The 24,094-nt window shown below is 54.3% G+C and overlaps 3 protein-coding genes across 5 annotated transcripts in view; 2 read left to right on the forward strand and 1 right to left on the reverse strand.

Annotated features, from left to right (window-relative positions):
* Window positions 1-4,358, forward strand: part of GBA (glucosylceramidase beta) — a 5,157-nt gene extending 799 nt beyond the window's left edge. For 2 of the 3 annotated variants that reach the window (XM_023516398.1, XM_023516399.1), the window contains exons 3-11: window positions 287-478; window positions 591-737; window positions 1,126-1,259; window positions 1,464-1,636; window positions 1,861-2,098; window positions 2,372-2,596; window positions 2,967-3,130; window positions 3,524-3,643; window positions 3,733-3,902. In XM_023516398.1, coding sequence (XP_023372166.1) covers window positions 287-478; window positions 591-737; window positions 1,126-1,259; window positions 1,464-1,636; window positions 1,861-2,098; window positions 2,372-2,596; window positions 2,967-3,130; window positions 3,524-3,643; window positions 3,733-3,838 — 1,499 coding nt within the window. In that variant the 3' untranslated portion in view covers window positions 3,839-3,902. Of the gene's footprint in view, window positions 1-286; window positions 479-590; window positions 738-1,125; window positions 1,260-1,463; window positions 1,637-1,860; window positions 2,099-2,371; window positions 2,597-2,966; window positions 3,131-3,523; window positions 3,644-3,732 lie in introns of all 3 variants that reach the window. The other variant, XM_012808589.2, reaches the window with a different exon arrangement.
* A 2-nt stretch (window positions 4,359-4,360) lies between these two features.
* Window positions 4,361-10,142, reverse strand: MTX1 (metaxin 1). The gene is made up of 8 exons (XM_003795298.3): window positions 9,572-10,142; window positions 7,740-7,809; window positions 7,535-7,614; window positions 5,918-6,010; window positions 5,593-5,775; window positions 5,395-5,471; window positions 4,791-4,945; window positions 4,361-4,699 (listed from the first exon to the last, which is right to left on the reverse strand). Exons 1-8 carry the CDS (start codon window positions 10,082-10,084, stop codon window positions 4,485-4,487), a joined length of 1,386 nt encoding a protein of 461 aa, XP_003795346.1. The 5' UTR covers window positions 10,085-10,142; the 3' UTR covers window positions 4,361-4,484.
* A 711-nt stretch (window positions 10,143-10,853) lies between these two features.
* THBS3 (thrombospondin 3) lies at window positions 10,854-22,053 on the forward strand. Its single transcript, XM_012808591.2, has 23 exons — window positions 10,854-11,013; window positions 12,078-12,284; window positions 13,586-13,842; window positions 13,923-14,025; window positions 14,841-14,867; window positions 15,072-15,154; window positions 15,240-15,291; window positions 15,411-15,559; window positions 15,894-16,034; window positions 16,254-16,331; window positions 16,686-16,838; window positions 17,048-17,158; window positions 17,248-17,355; window positions 17,951-18,110; window positions 18,423-18,541; window positions 18,769-18,821; window positions 19,103-19,296; window positions 19,484-19,662; window positions 19,777-19,825; window positions 20,037-20,233; window positions 20,496-20,668; window positions 21,519-21,658; window positions 21,745-22,053. The coding sequence occupies exons 1-23, from the start codon at window positions 10,935-10,937 to the stop codon at window positions 21,801-21,803; spliced, it is 2,871 nt and encodes a 956-aa protein (XP_012664045.2). The 5' UTR covers window positions 10,854-10,934; the 3' UTR covers window positions 21,804-22,053.
* Window positions 22,054-24,094: the final 2,041 nt, after the last annotated feature.

The raw sequence follows: 24,094 nt of genomic DNA on the forward strand, positions 1-24,094 counted from the left end.
ACCCGCCACAACACCTGGCTATTTTTTTGTTGCAGTTTGGCCGGGGCCAGATTTGAACCCGCCATCCTCGTTTTATGGGACTGGCACCCTACTCACTGAGCAACAGGTGCCACCCCTGCCTAGTAGTTCTTTGTAGCCTTCTGGCACAATGGTTATAGACGTTTAGTGTGTGCTCAGCAAGCCCTCCCACCTGGTTGAGGCCAACCTTTGGTGTTCAGCGTCTCCTAGCCAGTGTGTTTGTGCTCTGAGTCCTCATCCTGCCTCTGCTTGTGCCCCTTCCTCCCAGGTGCCCGCCCCTGCATCCCTAAAAGCTTCGGTTACAGTTCAGTGGTCTGTGTCTGCAATGCCACATACTGTGACTCTCTTGACCCCCTGACCCTTCCTGCCCCTGGCACCTTCAGCCGCTATGAGAGTACACGCAGTGGGCGTCGGATGGAGCTGAGTACAGGGACCATTGAGGCCAATCATACGGGCACAGGTAACCACTATGTCCCTCACCCTTAAGCCAGGCTGGGTCCTCCTGGAGCTAAATCATGCCAGTGTTTCTCCCTTGTGCACTAACACTCTTTATTCTCTGTGGGTGTCCTCAGGGCTCCTACTGACCCTGCAGCCAGAACAGAGGTTCCAGAAAATGAAGGGGTTTGGAGGAGCTATGACAGATGCTGCTGCTCTCAATATCCTTGCCTTATCACCTCCTGCCCAAGATTTGCTACTTAAATCATACTTCTCTGAAGAAGGTGAGGAAGGGGACAAAATGAGATAGGGCAATGGCCAGTTTCCATGGACCTTGACTTCTACCCATCCCTGAGCTTGCGCCTTTTTTTGCAGTTTTTGGCCTGGGCTGGGTTTGAACCCACCATCTCTGGTATATGGGGCTGGCACCCTACTCCTGAGCCACAGGTGCCATCCCGATCTTGTTTCTCTCTTAATGCCCAGTGAAATAAGACTGCCTTGCTGACCTTCTAAGTGCTTTGCCCAGGTGCTGACTTCCACAGGCCCCACCTGTGGAGGGAGCTCAAGTTCTCTTTGGCCCTTACTCAGGCACTGTTGAGAACCAGCAGGTGACAGGCCCAGTCCCACGCTCTGTTGACTCAGACCCCATATCTTGGTCACCCTTAATGGTAGGAATTGAATACAACATCATACGGGTACCCATGGCCAGCTGTGACTTCTCTATCCGCATCTACACCTATGCTGACACCCCTGATGACTTCCAGTTGCACAACTTCAGCCTTCCAGAGGAAGATACCAAACTCAAGGTGGGCATTGGGCTGCTTCAGACTGTGGTGATATTGGTGTCTAGGGATTGAGAAGATTCAGACTGGGGCAGAAAGATGTAAAACTTGCCCCCTGCCCTCATTTTTGTCCTGAGGGTGGGGGCTGACAATTGTACCTGATGTGCTGGTTGGGCTAGTCTGTGTTCCAACTCTGGGTGTCTCTCTCTCCACTGACTTTGTTTCTAGATACCCCTGATCCATCGGGCTCTGAAGTTGTCTCAACGCCATGTTTCACTCTTTGCAAGTCCCTGGACATCACCTACTTGGCTTAAGACCAACGGGGCAGTGAATGGGAAGGGGTCACTCAAGGGCCAACCAGGGGATATCTACCACCAGTCCTGGGCCAAATACTTTGTCAAGTAAGAGATTACGAAGGCCATGGGCTCTGGACCAGCCTCCCCTTTGGATACCCTGGTCTACATCCCACTCTTTGACCTGACCCCACCTCCAGGTCTGTCTCTCCCCATTTTACCTTCTGGCCTCTCTTAGACTTGGGCCTGTCAGTTGTGCCCCCCTGCCTCACCCCAATCAGGTCTCCTGTTCCCTAGGGTCACGGTCTTTTCTCTCATGGCTGTTCTGCCAGGTTCCTGGATGCTTATGCTGAGCAAAAGTTACAGTTCTGGGCAGTGACAGCTGAAAATGAGCCTTCTGCAGGGCTGATGAGCGGGTACCCCTTCCAGTGCCTGGGCTTCACCCCTGAACATCAGCGAGACTTCATTGCCCGTGACCTGGGCCCTACCCTTGCCAACAGTACTCACCGAAATGTCCATCTGCTAATGCTGGATGACAACCGCTTGCTGCTGCCCCATTGGGCACAGGTGGTAAGGCCCAATAACCTCCAAATCCAGTGTCCAAATAACTGGCTCCTGAATTTAATAGGGTCTTCGCCAGCCCAACTATTGATTCCTGTAGTACCACCCACTCTGGTCCCCCAGGGCCCACCCTGTGGATTCCCATGATAGTCACTTGTAAGCCCCTCTCACTGCATTCTTCCCACCATCTACTCTTCAGTACTCTAGTTCCTCTTCCAGAACCCTCTGTGCAGGCTTCAGGGGTCAGTGACTCCCCTTCCCCAGTGGTCCTTCCCTTTGCAGGTGCTGAAAGACCCAGAGGCAGCTAAGTATGTTCATGGCATTGCTGTACACTGGTACCTGGACTTTCTGGCTCCAGCAGAAGCCACGCTGGGGGAGACACACCGCCTGTTCCCCAACACCATGCTCTTTGCCTCAGAGGCCTGTGTGGGTTCCAAGTTCTGGGAGCAGAGTGTGCGTCTAGGCTCCTGGGATCGAGGGATGCAATACAGCCACAGCATCATCACGGTGAGCTGCCGTCTCCCTCCAGCAAAGCAGACCACTTCAGACCCTTCCTAGTCACACTGAAGGTTGGCAGGCCTTCCTTTCCAACTTTTCCCTTGTTAGCCTGCCTTTTGAGGCAATTTTTGGAAACCATAGTTCAATATTTTGCTTTTCCTTCACTGACCTGCACACCCCATCATCTTTTCTCCAAATACTTGGGTCCTGGGATGTTGCATCTGTTTCAGATTTCTCAGCTTCCCCAGATGTCTCTGTAAGATGCCCCACTCACAGGAATGAGCCGCCTACAGCACCTCCTGCCCCCCATACAATACTTAACTACACTCTCTGGGGACCTCCAGTGTTGAGTCTCTCTTTGCTCTTGTCCCTACCCTAGAACCTCCTGTACCATGTAGTTGGCTGGACTGACTGGAACCTTGCCTTGAACCCTGAAGGGGGACCCAACTGGGTGCGCAACTTTGTCGATAGTCCCATTATTGTGGACATCAACAAGGACACATTTTACAAACAGCCCATGTTCTACCACCTTGGCCACTTCAGGTGAGTAGGGGGTGGGCACCCCATTCCACACCAGGCCCATCATTTCCCACATTGGACTTACATCACCTTACAACAGGACAGAACAGGAAGGCATATAGGGTGGTAACCTTGGGAGAGGCACACCCATCCTCTCTTGCACCATGGAGGCAGGATGTGACTAGGTGGCATCTTTCACATAGGTAACCTCTGAATGGCTGGTGCTGGGGCTGCAATGTGGGAAGGCAGGGTTAGTGCCTGGCAGCATAGCTCAAGTCTCATAGTCAGGGCAGAGCTCTGGCCGTAGTTATGGGGTAGGCAGGTGAATTCCTTCTTACATGAGTGTTTGATGGGGGATGTCCTGAGCACCAGGAGGGCTGGGCTGGGGTCCCTAACAATGCCTGTTCCCATACTCAGCAAGTTCATTCCTGAGGGTTCTCAGAGAGTGGGGCTGGTTGCTAGCGAGAAGAGCCACCTGGACACAGTGGCCCTGATCCACCCTGACGGATCTGCAGCTGTTGCAGTGGTGCTGAACCGGTGAGGGGAACAGCGGGGCTGGGGCTGGGCTGAGGACAGGGTGGGCCTTGGCAGAGCCACACTCTCAGCTTTCCCTCTCCCGTCTCTAGTTCCTCTAAAGACGTGCCTCTTACCATCAAAGATCCTGCCTTGGGATTCCTGAAGACCATCTCACCTGGCTACTCCATTCAAACCTACCTGTGGCGTCGCCAGTAATGGAGCAGATATTCAAGGAAGCACCAGGGCTCAGTATGGACATTTAAGTGACAGAATCAACTAAGATGCTATCTGTAGCTAAAGAGGACATAGCAGGGCCAGGGTGAGCTTACAGTGATGTAAGCCCAGGGCCAGTGGTTTGGGTGACTCATTCTCCCCTGTAGTTGGTGCCAGGGGCTGGAAACCCTTGGGGAAAGATCAGGAAGCCCAAGGCCCCCACCTCCATGCTTGTGTGAGCGTATGCTGTGCTGGTAGCCGTGGAATCTGGGCCCGTGCCCGGGCCCAGGCCCAGGGTGAGCTCACTGTCTGCAAACACAAGATGGGGAGGAGGGGTCCAAAGAAGAGACTAGGAGTTGGGGACTGTTTGACTTTCCTGGGGATGCAGAGCTGGGCTCATGTAGAAGCAATGTCGGCATCACAGCAAAAGCCAAGAGCCCTAGGGAGGCTCAGACACCCAGCTGCCTCCCATGGCACCACTAGGAACAATGGCAGACCTTAAAAGAGAGAATGTTTGATTCCAGCATGTGTGAGCAGCTTTATTCTCAGGGGTGGCACCCCATTTCTGGCTGTAACAATTATGGAGGCACAGGGGCCTCTGGAATGCATAAAGGTAGAAAAAAATCAGTCCAGGGAGCATGAGGCTGAATCATTCCTCTTCATCTTCCTCAGCCATACCCAGGGCCTGTGTCCCTGGGGCCCGGGCTGGTGTTGCCCGCTGGATAGAGACAATACCACTGAGTAAGGCATAGCCCACCATGGCTGCCAGCCCTGCCAGCACTGAGAGGACCTGGTTCCGCCGCCGGTATGGCTCCTCGTCAGTCTCTGGGCCTGCTGGTGTCTGGCGTGGGGGTGGCACCTCAGCTGAGGGTCAAGGAAAGGAGGTGAGCAGGAGGCTAGTTCCTGGACCCCTGCCTACTCCCCCCAGGGCTGTCCCCACCTATCTGTGCCTTACCTCCATCCCAGGGGAAGTAGAGGCTGAGGATGTGGGTGCAGTAGGCACAGAGGTTGTGCAGCCCCCGCAGGTGGGCCTGCAGCTTCCCGCTGGGCAGTTTTGCCTGCAGTAGCAGGGCCAAGTAGCTAAAGACAAAGGCATCCAGGGAGGCAGGGCTAGGGCAGAGAGAGAAGAGCAAGATGGAGAGGACATCTGGGGCAAAGGGAGAAAGCTGGAGCTGAAGGAAGAATTAACCTTGGGAGGTGGGCTCTGAGCAACAAGGCGTTGCCAGGGAAGGATGGGACACACAGTTCTGGACCTGGTACTGAAAAAGTTCTTCAGGTGGCGCCAGCTTAGCCCTGAATGGGGCTCTATACCAGGACTGCATAAAGGATACATTGAGTGCCCTACAGCCCTGTAGGCCCCTCCTGTTCCTGGCTGCCCTCCCACTCTACCCTCCTGTAACTCCAAGCCCCACACACAGTCCCACTGTCACCAGAGCCAGTGTCTGTCGCAAGGACTTCATGTCCAGAGCCTAACCCCTCACCCTAGCCCCAGCCTCAGCAGCTACTTCTGAATCTGTATCTTCTTCCAAGCTGCTCACTCCCCCTGGAGTCAGACTCACGCATCTCCAAAGAAGAACTTCTGAGAGCCCAGGCGCTGAGAGAGAAGGGTCAGGCACTCACGAGCTTCTTGGTACAGCTATAGGGAGAACACAGGCAGGCTTATGGCTGCAGCAGTGCCACCTGCCCACTGAAGCATTCCCATTCCTGGCCATCATCCTTGGGGCTCATCTCACACAGCAGCCTCATCCCACAGCTACCTCCTTCTCCAGCTCATCCTCGTCCTCGGGCCTGTGTTCCCCACATAGCAGCTGTAGCCGCTCCATGTACTGGCGCTGCATGCGGCCAGGCAGGAAGAAGTTGAGAGGAAAGGGCATAGCCTCTGCATACCACTTCCGGGTCACTTCCACATAGTTCTTGGTATCTATCCAAAAAGTATGTATCTGGATTGGGTAGGTAGGAAGGAAAAGGCAGGTCTGAGCCAGTGCATCTGCCTGTAAAGGTGGTCTCTTGACCCCCCACACTGCTCTAAGTTTATGTGTAGGGTGTGTTGCTGGCCAGGAGTGCTGGACCAGGCACACTCACCAGCACTGGCAACAGCTTCTCCTCCAGTAAAGACATGAAGGCCAAGGTGTCTGCTCCTTGCCGGGCGGAAAGGTCATAATCAGCATTGTACTTCTGTGGAGGAAATACCCATGAGGTGGACACGGGGAACTGCAGGACACTTTGCCAGAGAGTGAGGAACCCTGTCTGGTCCCCCTCACTGGCCCCTGAGTGTAGTAGAGGCAGAACAAGGAGTTTTTCCTGCTGAGGCCCCCTTGCCTGGGCCCAGCAATAGCCTGTTGCTGTTGGCAGAAAGCCTGGGCCTTGCAGCCCATTGGCCGTCAAGGTCTGTACCCATTGGGGGGAGAAAGGAAGGCCCGGCCACAAACTAGGAGTAGCTCCCAGAGTTTCCACGGAAAGCTGGCAGCTTGCCTACTGACAGCAACTTTCTAACAGTAACTTTCCCAATCCAGACACCACAAAGCTAGCAGAGTGGAGCACAGATGTAGGCTGGGCCTCAGTCCATGCCTCAGGAACTAGGGGACGCCATCCTCACATTCCCTGGGCCCAGTGAACCCATGCCCAGGGCCCCCCAGCTTGTACCCTCAATGCCCAGCTCTTAGCTGTTTCTTCTATTTCATTCCATGGTCCAGGCGCTGCCACCACATACATTCCACATGTGCCCCCAGATCTCAGTCTGCTTCACCTTCCCAGTCTGCAAGCTCTGCTCTTCAGTCTCCCCTCCACATCCGGAATAAACTTTGTCCCCAAAATAACCTCTTGAACATGGTTCTTAAATCTCTCTGAACCTTAGTTCTCCCCTGTGGAATGGGATAAGCATCTCTTTCTCTCAATGTGGCTATTAAGAAATAATTTAAGACAATACTCTGGAAACTGGAAAAGCTCTTTTCATAAATAGGGAACCAAATGGTCCAAGGCCTGCCAGGAGCTTTGGCTTTTATCTGGATCCCCTCTTTCCAGGCCTCTTAAGCCTCCATTAATTCTCTAGCTCCCTAACCTTTGGGAAAGTAGTAATGAGGAAAAGGATCCCATTTCTGACAATGTGTTCTCTCTTGGGACCAGACTGTGAATGCTAAAAGAATTCTTAGAAAGTTTGCTGGCTTAGCCCCAAGTTTTATAAATAAGGAGTGCACAGCTTAGAGAAGTTAAGTAGTTGTCCAAGACCACACAATCAATGACAGAGTGAAAAGCACAGGTCAGGCTTCTCTACTCCTATCATAATATCCTTCCCCAACCTAGCTCTAAGCCTTTGCCTATCCTGAGTCCCACATTCAGCCTTAGTCCCTGAAAACAGAGAAGCAGCCCTTAGAAGTTCCTCTCCAGTCCTGCCATTGAAGTCTTCAGAACCAACTATTGTCTTCTACTCTCCTTTCTCTTCCAGGTGTCATCAGCTTACGCCCCTATCCCTGCCCAGCAGGCAGAAAACCTCTGGATAGCCCAGCAGTACCCTGAGCTTGATCTCTGGCTTAGTATTTTACTGCAATACAGTGACATCATGTGTCTTTTCCTCCATCACACTATGTACTCCTTGATGTTCTGGGTCACCTGTGTCTGGCATGGCTTATATCTGGTGCTCAGTAAATATGTGAACTGAATTGACTAAACTTCCACTGGCAGCCCAATATCCAAGCCACTTACCTCTTTTCGAAGGTGGGTGATGATCTTGTGTGGTACTGAGATGACCTCTCCAAGACTGGTCTGAAGGGCAGGTAGGGTTCCTGACATTGAGAGAGAAGTATGCCCACCAAGCACTTTGCTGCCTATCTGTACATACACATTCCTATCTCTGCCTTGCTCCTCCCTTTGTACACACCCTTCCTCACCCATCAAGGACATTGAGTACCTGAAGGGCTCCGCCAGGGATTAGTGATCTTGTGCACTTTGAGTGGAGCACCAGTAAATCTGGCATAGGTCTGCAGGGAAGGAAGGCAGAAGGCAGAGAGACAGGGCCATGGCCCCCACAGAGGAAACAAGAGAAATAGTATTTATTAACTACCTTATATGTCAGGCCCTTTACTTAGAACCTTAGTACAAAAATAGAGGTAGACATTACCATTCCTATTTTATAAACAGACAATACAGGGTTGAGAGATGATTACAAGTCAGCCAGGAACTCTCCCTCCTCTATCTCCTCTCCTGCTATTTACTTGAACACCTATCTTCAGTAGCTTTTCCCAACCAGTGTCCTTCTTGAAAGCACTGACCTGCCCTTCTATGGCCTGTTCCTACTTATATCTTAAACCTGAACATTTTATTTTTATTTTTTGAGACAGAGTCTCAAGCTGTTGCCCTGGGTAGAGTGTGGAGGCATCACAGCCCACAGCAACCTCCAACTTGTGGGCTTAAGCGATTCTCTTGCTTCAGCCTCCCAAGTAGCTGGGACTACAGGTGCCCACCACAACACCTGGCTGTTTTTTGGTTGTAGTTGTCATTGTTGTTTGGTGGCCCGGGCTGGATTCGAACCTGCCAGCTCTGGTGTATGTGGCTGGTGCCTTTAGCTGCTTGAGCTACAGGCACCGAGCCCTGAACATTTTATTACATTTATTTGCTTACATGTCTGTCCTTCTGGGTTTTTTTGTAGAGATAGAGTCTTGCTTTATTGCCCTTGGTAGAGTGCCATGGCGTCACACAGCTCACAACAACCTCCATCTCCTGGGTTTAGGTGATTCTCTTGCCTCAGTCTCCCAAGTAGCTGGGACTATAGGCACCCGCCACAACCCCTGGCTATTTTTTTGTTGCAGTTTGGGTCCGGGTTTGAACCTACCACCCTCAGTATATGGGGCCGGTGCCCTACTCACTGAGCCATAGGCACGGCCCTGCCCTTCTGTTTTTGTTTGTTTGTTTGTTTTTTGTTTTTGAGAATGAGTCTCACTTTGTCATCCTCAGTAGAGTGCAGTGGGGTCATAGCTCACAGCAATCTCAAACTTGTGGATTCAAGCAATCCTCTTGCCTCAGCCTCCTGTGTAGCTGGGACTAAAGTCACCTGCTACAACGCCCAGCTATTTTTAGAGGCGGGGTCTCACTCTTGCTCGGGCAATCCACTGGCCTTGGCCTCCCAGAATGGTAGGATTACAGACATTAGCCAATGCGCCCAGCATGTCTCCCTTTCTGTAAACAACTAGAAAGGAGAGCCCAAATCTTTTTCATAATTGTAAGGCGATAGTTGGTATTTAGAAGACTCCTAATACATGCTTGTTAAATGAAGGAGTGAGTGAATGAAGTGAACTAAGTCTGATTCCCAAACTTTCTACAGAGCCTGGCTGTGGGCCATTTGGTTCAAGAGAAGGTTTAGTAAATGTTGTTTAGTGAGATGGAGGAAAAGGGGGCCGAGAAGGCAGAAATGCCAAGCCAGACGAGATCTCAGGTAGTTCACCCTAGTACGTGTAAACCTCTGAATGGAGAAACAACACCCACAGAGAAAGGATCGCCCAAGGTCACACAACTGGTAAGCTGACAAAGGACTAAAACCCATTTTCTGAACCCTCGGCCAAGCCACTTTCCATTCTGCACAAAGCCTAAGAAACTGTAGTATACTGCACCTAGCCCATATCTGCCACGCATATTCTTTGGAGTGCCTCAGTTTCCCTCATTGCGCCTGGGCTGAGGAGTCCTGACAAAGTTCAGAAGCTAGGCTAGTTCAGTCCACTCCCAAGTCCTCCAGGCACCATCCCTCACCAGTACGGCCAGGCTGTCCAGGTCCACGGACGGCAGCCCCCAGCCCCCTGACCAGCAGAACAGCTCCATGGGCGCCGCCATCTTGCCCGCCCTCTGCCCCGGAAGCGACTCCCAGCACACTTCTGCACTCTCCGTAGCGGACCCGCCCTCGGCCCCCGCCCCTTCGATAGCGCTGGGCGGGGGCCCCGGGGAGGCCCTGGAGGAGGCGCGGCTTCTGGAGGCCGGAGAAGCAGTCCGACGGCGGTGGGCAGAGCAGCGAGCTTCGGGAGAAGGCGGCCGCCGGTACTTCCAGAGGCGGCCCCCGCAGCGGTGGAGGGCTGCGGGCCAGGCGCGCCTGGGAGAGTCGCGGCGCCGTGGCTTAGTGGAGCCCCGAACCCTCGAAGCCCTGGAGGGTCCTGGAATCCCAGGCGGGCTCCAGGGGCGCTCGTCAAACTGCACGTGTCCTGGAGTGCTCTGGGGCCTCTTGGGGCTCGGCCCCGGTCGGGGACTGCGGGGGGGTCCCCCGAACCGCATGTTTTCCACAGCGCGTTATGTTTGGAGCCGGCCCCGCGCCTCCAGTCGCCATGGAAACAAAACAGGGGCGGCGGCGGCCGGAGCGAGGCCGCGCTGGGGGAGGGGAGGTGGGCGTGCGCCTTGGCCTGGGTGACGCGCGCTCAGGCGCCCCCGCCTCATCCGGGTCACAGCCAGTCCGCTTGTGCCTGCAGTGTTCCTCAGTCTGGTTTTCGGTTCCTGGTTTACGTTTGTCATTGCTGTCCTTTTCTTTCCTCTTTGCTGATTTCTTTACTAGTCTCATCCACTGCTGCTTTATTAGGCGCTTCCAGACTCCCAAGTTTTCTTGGGAATGAGGAAAATGGAGGAACACGCACATGCTGGGGGACCCTCACTCTGATAAAGAGAACTTGCTGTGCCAAAGCAGCAACTTCAGCCATTCGGGCATCCTTGGGCACTACAGTCAACTAATTTGGCCACTCCCTTGGCATCCTTTCCTGCCAGCTGTGGAATAATGCCCCGTCTGGCACTAACCCCTGCCAGGGTTCCTGTCTTCCCAACCACGTCTTCCAGAAAACAGTAACATTCGGTTGTGCTGCGCGTTGAGAATCCCAACAAGGGGATGACAGGGGCGAGGGAGGCACCTGGAAACAGGACTATTGGGAGCAGTAGGTAGGGACGCCTCCAGGACTCACTTTCCGGTGCCCCTGGTTCCCAGAGTTGGTGATGCCTCCGGGGTGATTGGCAGCTCTTTGTTTCGGCCCCCCCCCCGCCCGCCTGCCGGCCCCCCCATCCCCCCGCCCCTGCTCTCCCCGCCTAGCCTTTTCCCCTCCCAGCCGCTCGCTCGTCAGGGATAGCAAGCCGGCTGAGCGGCATGGAGACACAGGAACTTCGGGGGGCCCTGGCTCTTCTCCTTCTTTGCTCTTTCGCATCTGCCAGTCAGGACTTGCAGGGTAAGCCTGTCTCTGTCCTCATAGACCCCTCTCTGCCTCCTTCCCATTTGCTCTTAGTCCAAGTAGCAGGGAACATGTGGGTATGGGGAGAGGGGAAGAGTCCTGAAATTGAGCTGGAGGATAGAGTCACTCTGCCTAGAGTTGGTGGGATGATGGCCTGGTGGAGAGGAGTGGGCACAAGGGAGTGGTGGGTGGGTGGGAACTGGCCATGGTCAGGCATGAACCAGGGCAGAAGTCTCAGGAACTGGATGCAGGGCTTACTAGCTGGGTTGGTGTTTGGGCATCTGTAGGCACCCCTGGTGTGGGAGAGCAGCCGGAAGGTGGGTGTACTATGGGGGGTCCCAGGGCTTCATCCTCAGCTACAGGCTTGCTGCCTAAGGATAAGGTAGGGGTGGGGAAAAAGAGGTCTGGGCTCTCCCGGAGGTCTGGTGGTGGGATGGGCTCATGGTTGTGGGAGAGGTAGCTGGAGCAGATGACACAGGCACAGATTCTTTACTGGCTGGAGGGGAAACCACAGATTGGCCAGGACACAGGAGGCAGAGGAGCTGGGTCCTACATTCTCCGTGGGAGAGAGCCCAGACAGTGGGAGGGTCAGAGGCGTCAGTGGGCAGCTGTCCTTGTTCAGAGGGAGTGTACTGAGACCCCAAAATGAGAGGAGGAGGGGCACTGGGCTGTGGAATGAAACAAACCCAGCAGCGGAAAGAAGCTGCCTCCCGTGTCTGCGCTGCGGGCACCAGGTGCCACTCCTGGCTAAGAGCAGCACAGCAGCCCCCTTGCGCCACCTGGCGGGAGGATCTCAAGCCTGCGGTGCGCTGGGTCTCTTACTTCCAAGTGAGCCCCAGGCCGGCAGGTTCCCAGAGATGGCAGCTGGCAAACCTGAGGGGCAGGAAGGCACAATGTCTCTGTCCTCTGATAGCAACAAGGGTTGAGTTTTGAGAAGGTGACTAACACTTCTGGTGGGGTGAGGGGTGGTGAGGCATGCCCCGCCCCTGAAGACTCAGGGGAGAGGGCAGGCCTCAGCATCTGATCTCTTTCTCTCATCTTGGTAACTCCTGCCTGGCCAGTAATTGACCTGTTGACTGTGGGAGAGTCCCGGCAAATGGTAGCTGTGGCAGAGAAGATCCGGACAGCACTGCTCACTGCTGGGGACATCTACCTCTTGTCCACCTTTCGCCTGCCCCCCAAGCAGAGTGGTGTCCTCTTTGGCCTCTATTCTCGCCAAGACAACACACGATGGCTGGAGGCCTCTGTTGTGGGCAAGATCAACAAAGGTGACTCGTGGGCAACAGGGATCCCCTTGAGCACACTCCCTTACCTGCACTCCCAAGTGCCTCCCAATTCCTTTTGACCTCCACTGGGGACCATGGCCTTATCAAACTGTGCCTAGGCATCAGGGGGGCATGTGGTATGGGATGCTTAGGAGGTGCTTGAAGAGGCCAGGTACCTAAACAATAGGATGAGCCTGGTATTTATAGGGATGGAAGATTGTATTTGGGGATGCCTGAGGGACACTGAGACATGTCTCTATGCCCCAGCAGTGATACAGAGAGGTCTTTCAGATCCCTGGGGCAGTTCAGTGTGCGCCAAACCAGCTTACACTGAGAAGATAGAGCAATCTGGAGACCAGGCTGCGTGCCTGTAATCCCAGCACTCTTGAGAGATCTAAGCGGGTGGATTGCCTGAGCTCAGGAGTTCAAGACCAGCCTGAGCAAGAGTAAGACCCTGTCTCTAAAAATAGCCTGAGTTGTGGCCCGTGCCAGTAGTCCCAGCTACCAGGGAGGCTGAGGCAAAAAGAATCACTTGAGCCCAAGAGTTTGAGGTTGCTGTGAGCTATGATGCTATAACACTCTACCAAGGGCAACAAAGTGAGACTGTCTCAAAAAAAATTTGAGACAATTTTTAATTGGTCTAAACCAATTAAAAAAAAAATCCCTGTGTACCTATTACAGGCAGTTCCTGGGTGACAAATGAGATAGGTTTTGTATGTTTGTTCTTTTTTTTTTTTTGAGACACAGAGCCTCAAGCTGTCCCCCTGGGTAGAGTGCCGTGGCATTACAGCTCACAGCAACCTCCAACTCCTGGGCTCAGGCGAGTCTTCTGCCTCCGCCTCCCAAGTAGCTGGGACCACAGGCGCCCGCCACAACGCCCAGCTATTTTTTTTTTTTTTGGTTGCAGCCGTCATTGTTGTTTGGCGGGTCCGGGCTGGGGATTCGAACCTGCCACCTTAGGTGTACATGGCTGGCGCCTTAGCCGGTTGAGCTATAGGCGCCAAGCCTGTATGTTTGTTCTTAAGTTGAATTTGTAGTAAATTGGAACGGATACATTTACCTGTTACCTGCAGCTCCAACCCCTGCTTCCAGGGTGTGGACTGCATGGAAGTGTATGAGTACCCAGTGTGCGTTATACATCAGTTGGATGTTTGTAACTCAGGGACTGTATATACGAAGTGCTGAGAGATACATAGTTGAATTAGGGGTGGCCCTAGAGCTGTGGTATCCAGTAGAGTTGACCCAAGGGTTTACTGGGAAATGGGATAGGGACAGTGCCCATAATGACCTCTTCTTCTGGGCAGTACTGGTGCGGTACCAGCGAGAGGATGGCAAAGTCCATGCCGTGAACCTGCAGCAAGTGGGCCTGGCAGATGGGCGTACCCATACGGTTCTCCTGAGACTCCGAGGCCCCTCCAGACCCAGTCCTGCCCTGCATCTCTATGTGGACTGCAAATTGGGAGACCAGCATACTGGCCTTCCAGCACTGGCCCCCATTCCTCCAGCAGAGGTCAATGGGCTGGAGATTAGGACTGGACAGAAGGCTTACTTAAGGATGCAGGTGAGCAGGGTGACCCTCTTGAGTTTCTGTGGAAACACCTACACCAGTTGTAACCACTCACTCTGTTGCTATCCCCCCAGGGCTTTGTGGAATCTATGAAAATTATTCTGGGCGGGTCCATGACCCGAGTAGGCGCTCTGAGTGAGTGTCCATTCCAAGGGGACGAGTCTATTCACAGTGCAGGTAATACAAAGACTTCTATCAGCTGACACTGGGCCACAGGACCTGTGGTCTTTGGTGACTCCTGTCCTTCTGATCTTCCTCCCCCTTATCACCTATTCCTTTGGCTTGCCTATTCCTGGGGTGTGTGATCCTGATACCCCAAATGTTTCAACTCTATGTTCTCCAATACAACTATCCCAGGAGGTGTGGGTCAGAAAATCCCCCCATTCAGGTCATTTCACCTAGCAGGGTGTCTGGAAAACTAAAATAGTCCAAGAGACAAACACAATTGTGAGAAGTCTGGAGGGCAATGGGAGGGAGCAGTTGATTGCTTAGTCCTGGTTGACTGAGATATTGGTCTGGGGTCTTTTTTAGCTCCCCCTGGCAGCTGTCACTGACCAGCAGTTTTTCTGAGCATTGTCATTGCCCACCTGGCTATTCTCTCTGGCAGGCATATTCACAGGCTCACCTAAATAAGATGCTGATTTCTCCCAGATATTTCAAAAAAAGAGCTATTGAAGTGAAAACTTGGGAGGATGGACATATAGTGGGACCCTGCCCCTGCTTTGGTCTGCCTCTCATTTGATCTCTTCTCTTCTGTTATTACGATGGCTGGGGGCCTGGAGGATTTGAATTTTGACCTCCTATGAGATAACTCCCTTAGAGAGTCCCTTGTCCCCTGCAAAGAGCCAGAAATCCTTGCCTGTTGGCTCTGCCTTCCCACCAGCCAACACCCCATCAGGATTCTGAGGCTCCAGCCCTGTCCTCCTCACATGCCAGGCCCTACTTCCTCTCTCTACCTCATGCCTCTGACTGTGTTTTCTTCTCCTCTCTAGTGACCAGTGCCCTGCACTCTATCCTAGGTGAGTCAGCTACCATGAAGCAGAGAGGATGAGGGTGGGGAGACCCCAGGCTTTGGTAGCTGCCTGAGTCCTCTTCAGGCAGGAATGGGGTGGGTCTAAAGGCAGGGAGGTGGGTGGGGTGGGACAGTAGCTGGCTTACTACCCAAGGAGGGGCCAGGGCTGGAACCCCAGTTCTGAGCCTCTCCACACCCTGGGCCCCAACAGGGGAGCAAACCAAGGCGCTGGTCACTCAACTCACCCTCTTCAACCAGATCCTGGTAGAACTGCGGGATGATATTCGAGACCAGGTTTGGGAGTGCCAGTGAAGTATGGCCCTGATTCTGGGGTGGGGTGACAAATGCCAAGAGCTGACTCTATCCCATCCTTGTACAGGTGAAGGAAATGTCCCTGATCCGAAACACCATCATGGAGTGTCAGGTGTGCGGTGAGTGGGAGAGCCTGGGAGGGCTCCAGATGTCAGTGCCTTGCTCCCAACCCCACAGCTCCCCTTCTGGTGCTTTAAACGGTGACCTGTGGGTGGCTCTGACTGTGCCTACCCCCCAGGCTTCCATGAGCAGCGTTCCCACTGCAGCCCCAACCCCTGCTTCCGAGGCGTGGACTGCATGGAAGTGTATGAATACCCAGGCTACCGCTGTGGGCCCTGCCCCCCAGGCCTACAGGGCAATGGCACCCACTGCAGTGACATCAATGAGGTGGGAGAGGGCAAAAAGATGCAGAAAGTGGGGGTAAGGGTTTCAGGAGGGGCCCAAGAGGGTGGAATGAGTATTGCTCAGGAGCAGGACCGGAGTGCAGGGGCAGTCAGTGGCCAGAGAGGATATGACAGAAAGGAGAGTAGGCCTGGGCCGAAGACAAGTCACATAGGGAGGGAGCTGGGGCACTGGCAGGGCAATTTTGAAGTTTTCCAGGGGACTAGGGACCAGAGAGATAGAAGGGGAACACTGGGAGGGTAGAGTGCAGCTGGGTGGGGAGAACTGTTGTGGAACCACAGGCAGGAGCTTGAGCTCTGCTTTCTTGTCTTGTCCCTAGTGTGCTCACGCAGACCCCTGTTTCCCAGGCTCCAGCTGCATCAACACCATGCCCGGCTTCCACTGTGAGGCCTGTCCACAGGGGTACAAGGGCACACAGGTGTCTGGTGTGGGCATTGACTATGCCCGAGCCAGCAAACAGGTCAGGTTGAGTAGTGTGTATGGACAAGGGGTCTTGGCCTTGTGAAAGGGCTCCAGGGTTGGACATGGGATCCTGTGCTAAAGTGGATGAGGCTGACTTGGCATGGGCTTTGCGTCTGGGCTTAATAGCAATGTTCACAGATAAGGCCACACTGTACCCTTTTCTATATTTGAGGACACCCATCATGGGTCTGGTTCCACCCAAAGTCTTCCCCTTTAGGTCTGCAACGACATTGATGAATGCAACGATGGTAACAATGGTGGCTGTGACCCAAACTCCATCTGCACCAACACTGTGGTGAGCTGAATACCCTGAGTATGTCTGGGGTGGGGAATGTGTAACCCCCCCTTCATTTCCTGCTGCCCTTCCTCCTTCCTTGGGTGTTCATGCGGACCTGGTTTGGAATTCTGGCTTCTACCTCTAAGTAGCTGTGACCTTAGCAAGTTATTTAACCTTTCTGAGCCTCAGTTTCCTCATTTGAAAAATGGGGCTGTTGTCTATCTTGGAAGGTTGCCATGAGAACCTAAAGGAGATAGTCATAACCTGGCAGAGCTGTGAGTGTCTGTCCTCCACCCTATAGGGGAGTGGTGCTGGGTCTGGGTGCTCGGTGGGCTCACTGTCCTTTCTCAGACACTGTTTCCCCACTTCTAGGGCTCTTTCAAGTGTGGTCCTTGCCGCCTGGGTTTCCTGGGCAACCAGAGCCAGGGCTGCCTCCCAGCTCGGACCTGCTATAGCCCGGCCCACAGCCCCTGCCACATCCATGCTCACTGTCTCTTTGAACGCAATGGTGCAGTGTCCTGCCAGGTGGGCTGGTCCTTGGGTTTGGAAGGAAAAGGGAGAATCTGGGGAAAGGGGTAGGATTATGTTTAGGGCCTGGGCTGGGGATCTTCATGGGAAAAGGAGGTAGATCTGGGCCAGAAACTGGTTGGTGGGGAGACTAGAGCTGAGGAGGGAAAACAGAGGGCTGGGGAGAGCCACTGGAACTGCTAACTACCACCCTTTGTGTTGCCCAGTGTAACGTGGGCTGGGCAGGGAATGGGAACGTGTGTGGGCCGGACACAGACATTGATGGCTACCCAGACCAGGCATTGCCCTGCATGGACAACAACAAACATTGCAAGCAGGTGCAGGGGTCAGGAGGGTGAGTGAGCAAGGTGGGGAGTCCCAGGCTGGGTCAGACCAGAACTCATCCATCTTCTTCTCTGAACTGTAGGACAATTGCCTATTGACACCCAACTCTGGGCAAGAAGATGCTGATAATGATGGTGTTGGGGACCAGTGTGATGATGATGCTGATGGGGATGGAATAAAAAATGTTGAGGTGACTGTTCTGCCCCTTGCAACTTCTGTGCTCTCTTCCTGTTTTCTCAATGTCTTTTACCTCATCCCATAATCTTGCTTCTCCCTGAGCCCTGGCAGCTTTCTAGGAAGGACCCCATATTCCAAATTAGGGAGGCATAAACTGGGGGACCCAGATAAGGTGACATGGAAGTTGAGTGGGTAGGACTGTGCCAAGCAAGTGGACTTTTTCTTTTTCTTTTGAGACAGAGTCTTATTATTTTGCCCTTGGTAGAGTGCCGTGGTGTCATAGCTCATAGGAACCTCAAACTCTTGGCCTTGAATGATCTTCTTGACTCAGCCTCCCAAGTAGCTGGGACTACAGGTGCCTGCCACAATGCCTGGCTAATTTTTGGTTGCAGTTGTCATTGTTGTTTAGCTGACCTGGGCCAGGTTTGAACCTGCCACCCTCGGTTTATGTGGCTAGTGCCGTAACTATTGCACTACAGGTGCTGCCCAAGCAGATGAACTTTTTCACAGGGGTGGTGGTAATCTTAGGCAGGGATCCAGGGACAAGGTGGTGCAAGATGGCCAGTGGTTTGGGGCAGACCTGACCCTCCCCCTCCCACTTTGCCCAGGACAACTGCCGGCTGTTCCCCAACAAGGACCAGCAGAACTCAGATACAGATTCATTTGGTGATGCCTGTGACAATTGCCCTAATGTTCCCAACAATGACCAGAAGGACACAGATGGCAATGGGGAAGGAGATGCCTGCGACAACGATGTGGATGGGGATGGTGCAGGCCTGGGGCTAAAGGGGTTGCTGGGGCACCTGTTAGAATTTGGATACAGGTGGGGATGGAGCAGGGAGTCTGTGAGAATTGGGGAGGTGTGCTTGTGGAAGTTGGCCTGGGTAAGGAGGGATTACCTGCAGCAAACGTCAATGGGGATTTGAGGTAGGGTTGCAGTTGGACAATTGCCTATTGACACCCAACTGGTTGGGTGGAGGGGTAGGCTGGAGGATGAGACAAAGATTAAGACTTTCCCCAGCCTAGAAAAGAGAACATGACATGTTCTAGTGACAAGCTGGTGCTACCCATGTCTTCTAGGTATCCCCAATGGATTGGACAATTGCCCTAAAGTCCCTAACCCACTACAGACAGACAGGGATGAGGATGGGGTAGGAGATGCTTGTGACAGCTGTCCTGAAATGAGTAATCCTACCCAGGTACAGGGGAATGGTGAGGGCAGGGGAGGGGTGAGGGAACTGGTCGATGATGACCTAGCCTAGTGGTTCTCAACCTGTGGGTCGCGACCCAGTAGTAACAATGAAAATACATCATGGCATTAGGAAAATTGAGAACCACTGCTCTATCCCCTTGCATGGGAAGTGGTCAGGTCACCCTCTTCAGAGTTGTCATGAGGAGATGGTGAGAACAGGTCCCTCTTTCTCAGACAGATGCAGACAGTGACCTGGTGGGGGATGTCTGTGACACCAATGAAGACAGGTAGGGTCTTGGCCAAGACGTGCAAGGTCTTACAGGGGATATTTTACTTTTGTAGTATGTTCTTAGTTCCATCTATGATTTAGCCTTAATCCTTTACCACTGTTGAGCAGGAAGTCATCCTCACAGTCTATCCTCCATTCCTACTTGGGACATTTACCTCACCTGCCTGTCTGCAAAGGGTCTGGGCTGGGTGGAGGGTAGACTCCAGAGAGACTGCTAAGCAGGAAAGAAGGATGGGGACACCTTTGGAGACTTTATTTGGTGCCTGTTCTTCTGAGCAGTGATGGGGATGGGCATCAGGACACCAAGGACAACTGCCCACAGCTGCCAAACAGTTCCCAGCTGGACTCAGACAATGATGGACTTGGAGATGAGTGTGATGGGGATGATGATAATGATGGCATCCCAGATTATGTGTCTCCTGGTCCTGATAACTGTCGCCTAGTACCCAATCCCAATCAGAAGGACTCAGATGGTAAATCTGGGGCCCAGATAGGGCTGGATGGCTGTGGGCTTTGCTCAGGGGGAGGCAGCAGGTCCTGCTGGGGAGTGAGGAAGGGCAGGGTAGGGAGAGAGGGTGGAAATGCAAGACCCAAGAGGTGGTGGTACCAGCTAGGGTAGTTACTAGGGCCTTCTTGATACCTAAGCTTCACTTTGCACAGGCAATGGTGTTGGTGATGTGTGTGAGGATGACTTTGACAATGATGCTGTGGTCGACCCCTTGGATGTGTGTCCTGAAAGTGCAGAGGTAACCCTCACGGATTTTCGGGCCTATCAGACTGTCGTCCTGGATCCAGAGGGTGATGCCCAGATTGACCCAAACTGGGTTGTCCTCAACCAGGTACTCGGTCAGGGCAGTGGGCTGGGCAGGTGCTATTAGGCCACACTACCAGGTGGGCTCTTACCTAGGTAATGCTCCTGGATCATGGCTTTTTTCTTTACCATATAACCCCAGGGCATGGAAATCGTTCAGACCATGAACAGTGACCCTGGCCTGGCAGTTGGTATGTAAAGGACACCTAGTTCAGTAATTTCAATAATTTCCAAACAGAAGAATCCTACAGGAGCAGAGGGTGGGAAAGGAACAGGATAGGGAGGATGGGCAAAGGGATGAGAGAGAGAGGGCAGTGGGCCAAGGTGGACACACATGTAACAGGACCCACAATGGGCTACAGTAGCTTTGCTGCCTCTGATCTTCACCGACCCTTACCCCAGGATACACGGCCTTCAATGGTGTGGACTTTGAAGGCACCTTCCACGTGAACACCGTTACTGACGATGACTATGCAGGCTTTCTCTTCAGTTACCAGGACAGTGGCCGCTTCTACGTGGTCATGTGGAAGCAGACGGAGCAGACCTACTGGCAGGCCACACCTTTCCGGGCTGTTGCCCAGCCTGGGCTGCAGCTCAAGGTCCCCCTCCCCCTCTGCCCAGATTCCCCAACTCAAGGCCCTTTCTCAAAGCTCTGTTCCCCAAGCCCCAGGGCTCCCCTCAACCTCATTGCCTAACTGAGCACCCTCTTACCCACACTTCTGACATGGATGCCAGCTTTCCCAGGCACCAGAGCATTCTCCTGACCCCCATGACTCCCTTTCCCACCTGCATTTACTGACCTGTTGTCTCCCCTCACTCTCATCCTGTGGTTGAGCCATTTTCTTTGCCTATGCTCCCCAGGCAGTGACATCAGTGTCTGGCCCAGGTGAACACCTACGGAATGCTCTGTGGCATACTGGCCACACCCCTGATCAGGTACGGTTACTATGGACTGACCCTAGAAACGTTGGCTGGCGTGACAAGACCTCCTATCGCTGGCAGCTGCTGCATCGGCCTCAAGTTGGCTATATTCGGTAAGAAGAGGGGCTGGGCCCACCTGAGGAACCCAGGCTGGGTCTTTTCTTCCCCTTTAGCTGGGACTCACCAGAGACTTCCTTTCTACTCAAATCCCTGGTGCCATGGGTAGGGACTGTTGCCACTTCTCTCCATCTCCCTTCTCACCACAGACACAAGAACCTATAGGCCATGTTGCTCTAGTCACTGGCCTTTCCTGCCCCCTTTCCCCTCTGCAAAGCAAAGGCATTGGCCCAGTTTCCAGGGAGCCTCCAAACCACAGGCCATCCTGTGGGGGGGTGCACACGTTGGTCCCTTAATTACCGCAGCCTAGAATCTGCCCTATCAAAGTGTCTGGAAGAGATCATTATTTATGGAAGAGCAAACCAAGGCCCAGACCGCAAAGGCCTTTCTCTTCTGCACTCTGTCCACAACTTTGCATTTCCCTCCAAGTACTGGTATTTGGTGGGGATGACAAGGAAGGGAGGAGAAATGGGTCTGCTTAGAGATTGGACTTTCCAAGGCCAAGAGCCCAGAGCCCAGGAACCTGGGTTGGTTCCCCTTTAAGGTGCCTGGGGCTGTGGGGTGCCAGGACAGGGGATAAAAGGGGGTGGACTAGAGCCTGGGAAGCGGGTGACTTCACCCCCAGCCCATTGTGCTCATCGTCATGGCAACCCAATCCTCGCTTGGAATGTGGCTGGTGCTTTGAGATGCAAAAGGAGCTGGACAAAGAGCTAGGGGCCCCAGGCCTGAGAAAAGCACCCTCTTCCCTCCCCTTTCTTTCCTCCCTTTCCCTCTGGGGGCTGGGGAAGAGCAAGGCACTGTGCCCACTGGCACCCTAGCACCAATGGACATTCTTATCCTGGACAGGGTGAAACTCTATGAGGGACCCCAGCTAGTGGCAGATTCTGGGGTGATCATTGACACGTCCATGCGAGGGGGGCGCCTTGGTGTATTCTGCTTCTCCCAAGAAAACATCATTTGGTCCAATCTCCAATACCGGTGCAATGGTGAGGCTGCAGAGTGAGACCAACCTGACCTCTCAGGCTTTGGCAGTAGAGCCACAGCCTCTGACCTTACTTATCCCCTCCTTCAGACACAGTGCCTGAGGACTTTGAGCCATTCAGGAGGCAACTGCTCCAGGGAAGGGTGTGAGGAGGTGGCCACCGGATTCAGAATCCTGTTTTAGACCCTTTGGCCTTGGGGTCGATCCTGGAGACCCTGGGTCTCAGCTACAGCCCCTCAGCCAAGCACAGACCTTTTTCTCTGGCACCCATCAGGAGTTCGGCCCCAGTGGGGTGGTCACCCCACTGTTCAAGGGATGAGAAGTTTTCAAGGGGTTTACTCAGGCACTAACCACAGAAAGATAACAGCACATTGCCATAAAGTTACAGTTGTTTTCTAAGCCGGTGCAATTGCTTATTTTAGGGATTCTTCGGGATAGGGTGGGGAACAGGAAGAGGAGTTGAGGGAGAAAGACCGGTAGGTTGGCAGGCGGAGATCCAGGGGAAGTTTCGCCGAGGAGGGCGGGAAAGGTGCCGGATGGGAGTAAGGATAGAGTGCTGAACGGAGGATGGCAGAGGTCCTCCCAGCCCTACTTACGGCGGTGGCGGCGACACTCCAGTCTGAGATCAGGCAGAATTGAGAGGCAGGAGAGCGAGGCTTGCCGCGTGAGGGGGAGGCCGGGGGGCCGGGGGGGCCGGAGGCCGGGACGAGTGCAATATTGGCGGGGGAAAGAACAACACTGCACCGCATCCCGTCCCTCCCGCCCGCCCGGGGCCCGGGATCCCACTGCCCACCACCTGAAGCCGGCCGGCTCAGGAACGCGGGGAGCGGTGAGGAGTTGGGCTTATTGTGGAAGCCAGAAGGCCTCTGCGCCCGAAAGGTGAAGAGACCGGCGGGGGAAGGGAGGAGGGGAGCCCGCCAAGTCCTGCAGGCCGCGTCCCCACGCCCGGACGCTGCCCGCGCTTGCTCTTTAAATACTTAGACTGAGAGGCGCGGAGCGGTCGCCATGGTGACGCGTGTCCCAGCAACCGAACTGAATGGCTGTTGCTGGGCAACGCCGGGAGGTGAAGTTTGGGGCCGCCCACCCAGAGACGCGTGCTTTCTCTGCCGGCCTGGACCAGGGGCGTCCCCGCCTCTCGGGCTCCGCACAAAGCGGCGCGGGGAAAGCGGGGCGCTCGCTGCACCTAAGTTTTTTTTTGTTCTGTTTTTTTTTTTTTTTTTGGTGACAGAGTCTTACTATTTCACCGTCGGTAGAGTGCTGTGGCGTCCCAGCTCACAGCAATCTCTAACTTTTGGGCTTAAGTGATTCTCTTGCCTCAGCCTCCCAAGTAGCTGGGACTACAGGCGCCCGCCACAACGCCCGGCTATTTTTTTGTTATAGTTGTCGTTTGGCAGGCCCAGACTGGGTTCGAACCCGCCAGGCCCGGTGTATGTGGCCGGGGCCCTAACCGCTGAGCTATGGGCGCCGGGCCATACTTAAGTGTTTTTAATACATTACTTCCAGTGCGCATCGGTAGGGGCTCAGCATTGTCCGACTAATGGAGTCATCCATCGCTTGCTTCCTGTCGTCCTACGCCGCACCCCGACCCGGACTGCTGGGTCCGATAAGCTGAGCGCCACGTGCCGCTGTGGGCCCAAATAACTCCCCATCCCAATTTCTTCTCCCCTCAAACACCTCCGGGTCCTCTAAACTTGCACACCCTCCCACATGTTGTGCCCCTACCACGTGCCTACCTGTTCCAAATACCACTCTGCTCCCCCAAAAAATGTTTTGTGCCATCAAATTCCACTCTGCAGCCCCACCTATCCTCTGCCTCCTAGACGTGTAACTAGTCCTAATCCCTCCCTCGTTCCGATGTCCCCCCCCGCCCCCCGTGCCCGGGCGCCTCTTCCACGAACCTCGGGGCCGATCCTACTAGCGCCGTTCCCTCCCGCCGCCCCTCTGAGCGGAGGTCCCGCCCACAGCCCCCGCGGGTCTCTGCCCAGTGCCCCCGGGGCCCGGCGCTCCTCTCTGGGATCCCCCCTCCCAGCGTCCGCTTTCGGTGTTGCGGTCCCACCTCCTCCCACCGGGTCAGGGCAGCCCTCGGCCAACTGGGCGCCCGGTGACACCCAGATGGCGGGAGCTGCGCAGGGGGTGGGGGTGGGGGAGTACGGGCCAGCGCCGCGAGTTCGTCGGAGTCTGGGTTTAGTCCTTCAAGAGGAGATTTCTTCGCTCACTCCCTTCTCAGGGAAGAGGCGAGAAAGGAGCCCCGGCTGCTGGAAAGTCCGCCCGGGCGGGGACTGCGGGGTCAGGGTAGAACTGTGTGAGGACTGGATGCGGGCGGTGGGAAGGGTGGGGCTATTCCGGGAAGTAGGGGCAGCCCCAACCAGCACCCGGTCTGGTCCACTAGTCGTCGGGTTCTCGGTTTTTTTTTTTTTTCCTCAGAGCGCTTTGATGTCAC

This window comes from Otolemur garnettii, unplaced genomic scaffold, assembly GCF_000181295.1.
Source record: "Otolemur garnettii isolate 467f Iridium unplaced genomic scaffold, OtoGar3 scaffold00091, whole genome shotgun sequence".
Classification (NCBI taxonomy): Eukaryota; Metazoa; Chordata; class Mammalia; order Primates; family Galagidae; genus Otolemur; species Otolemur garnettii.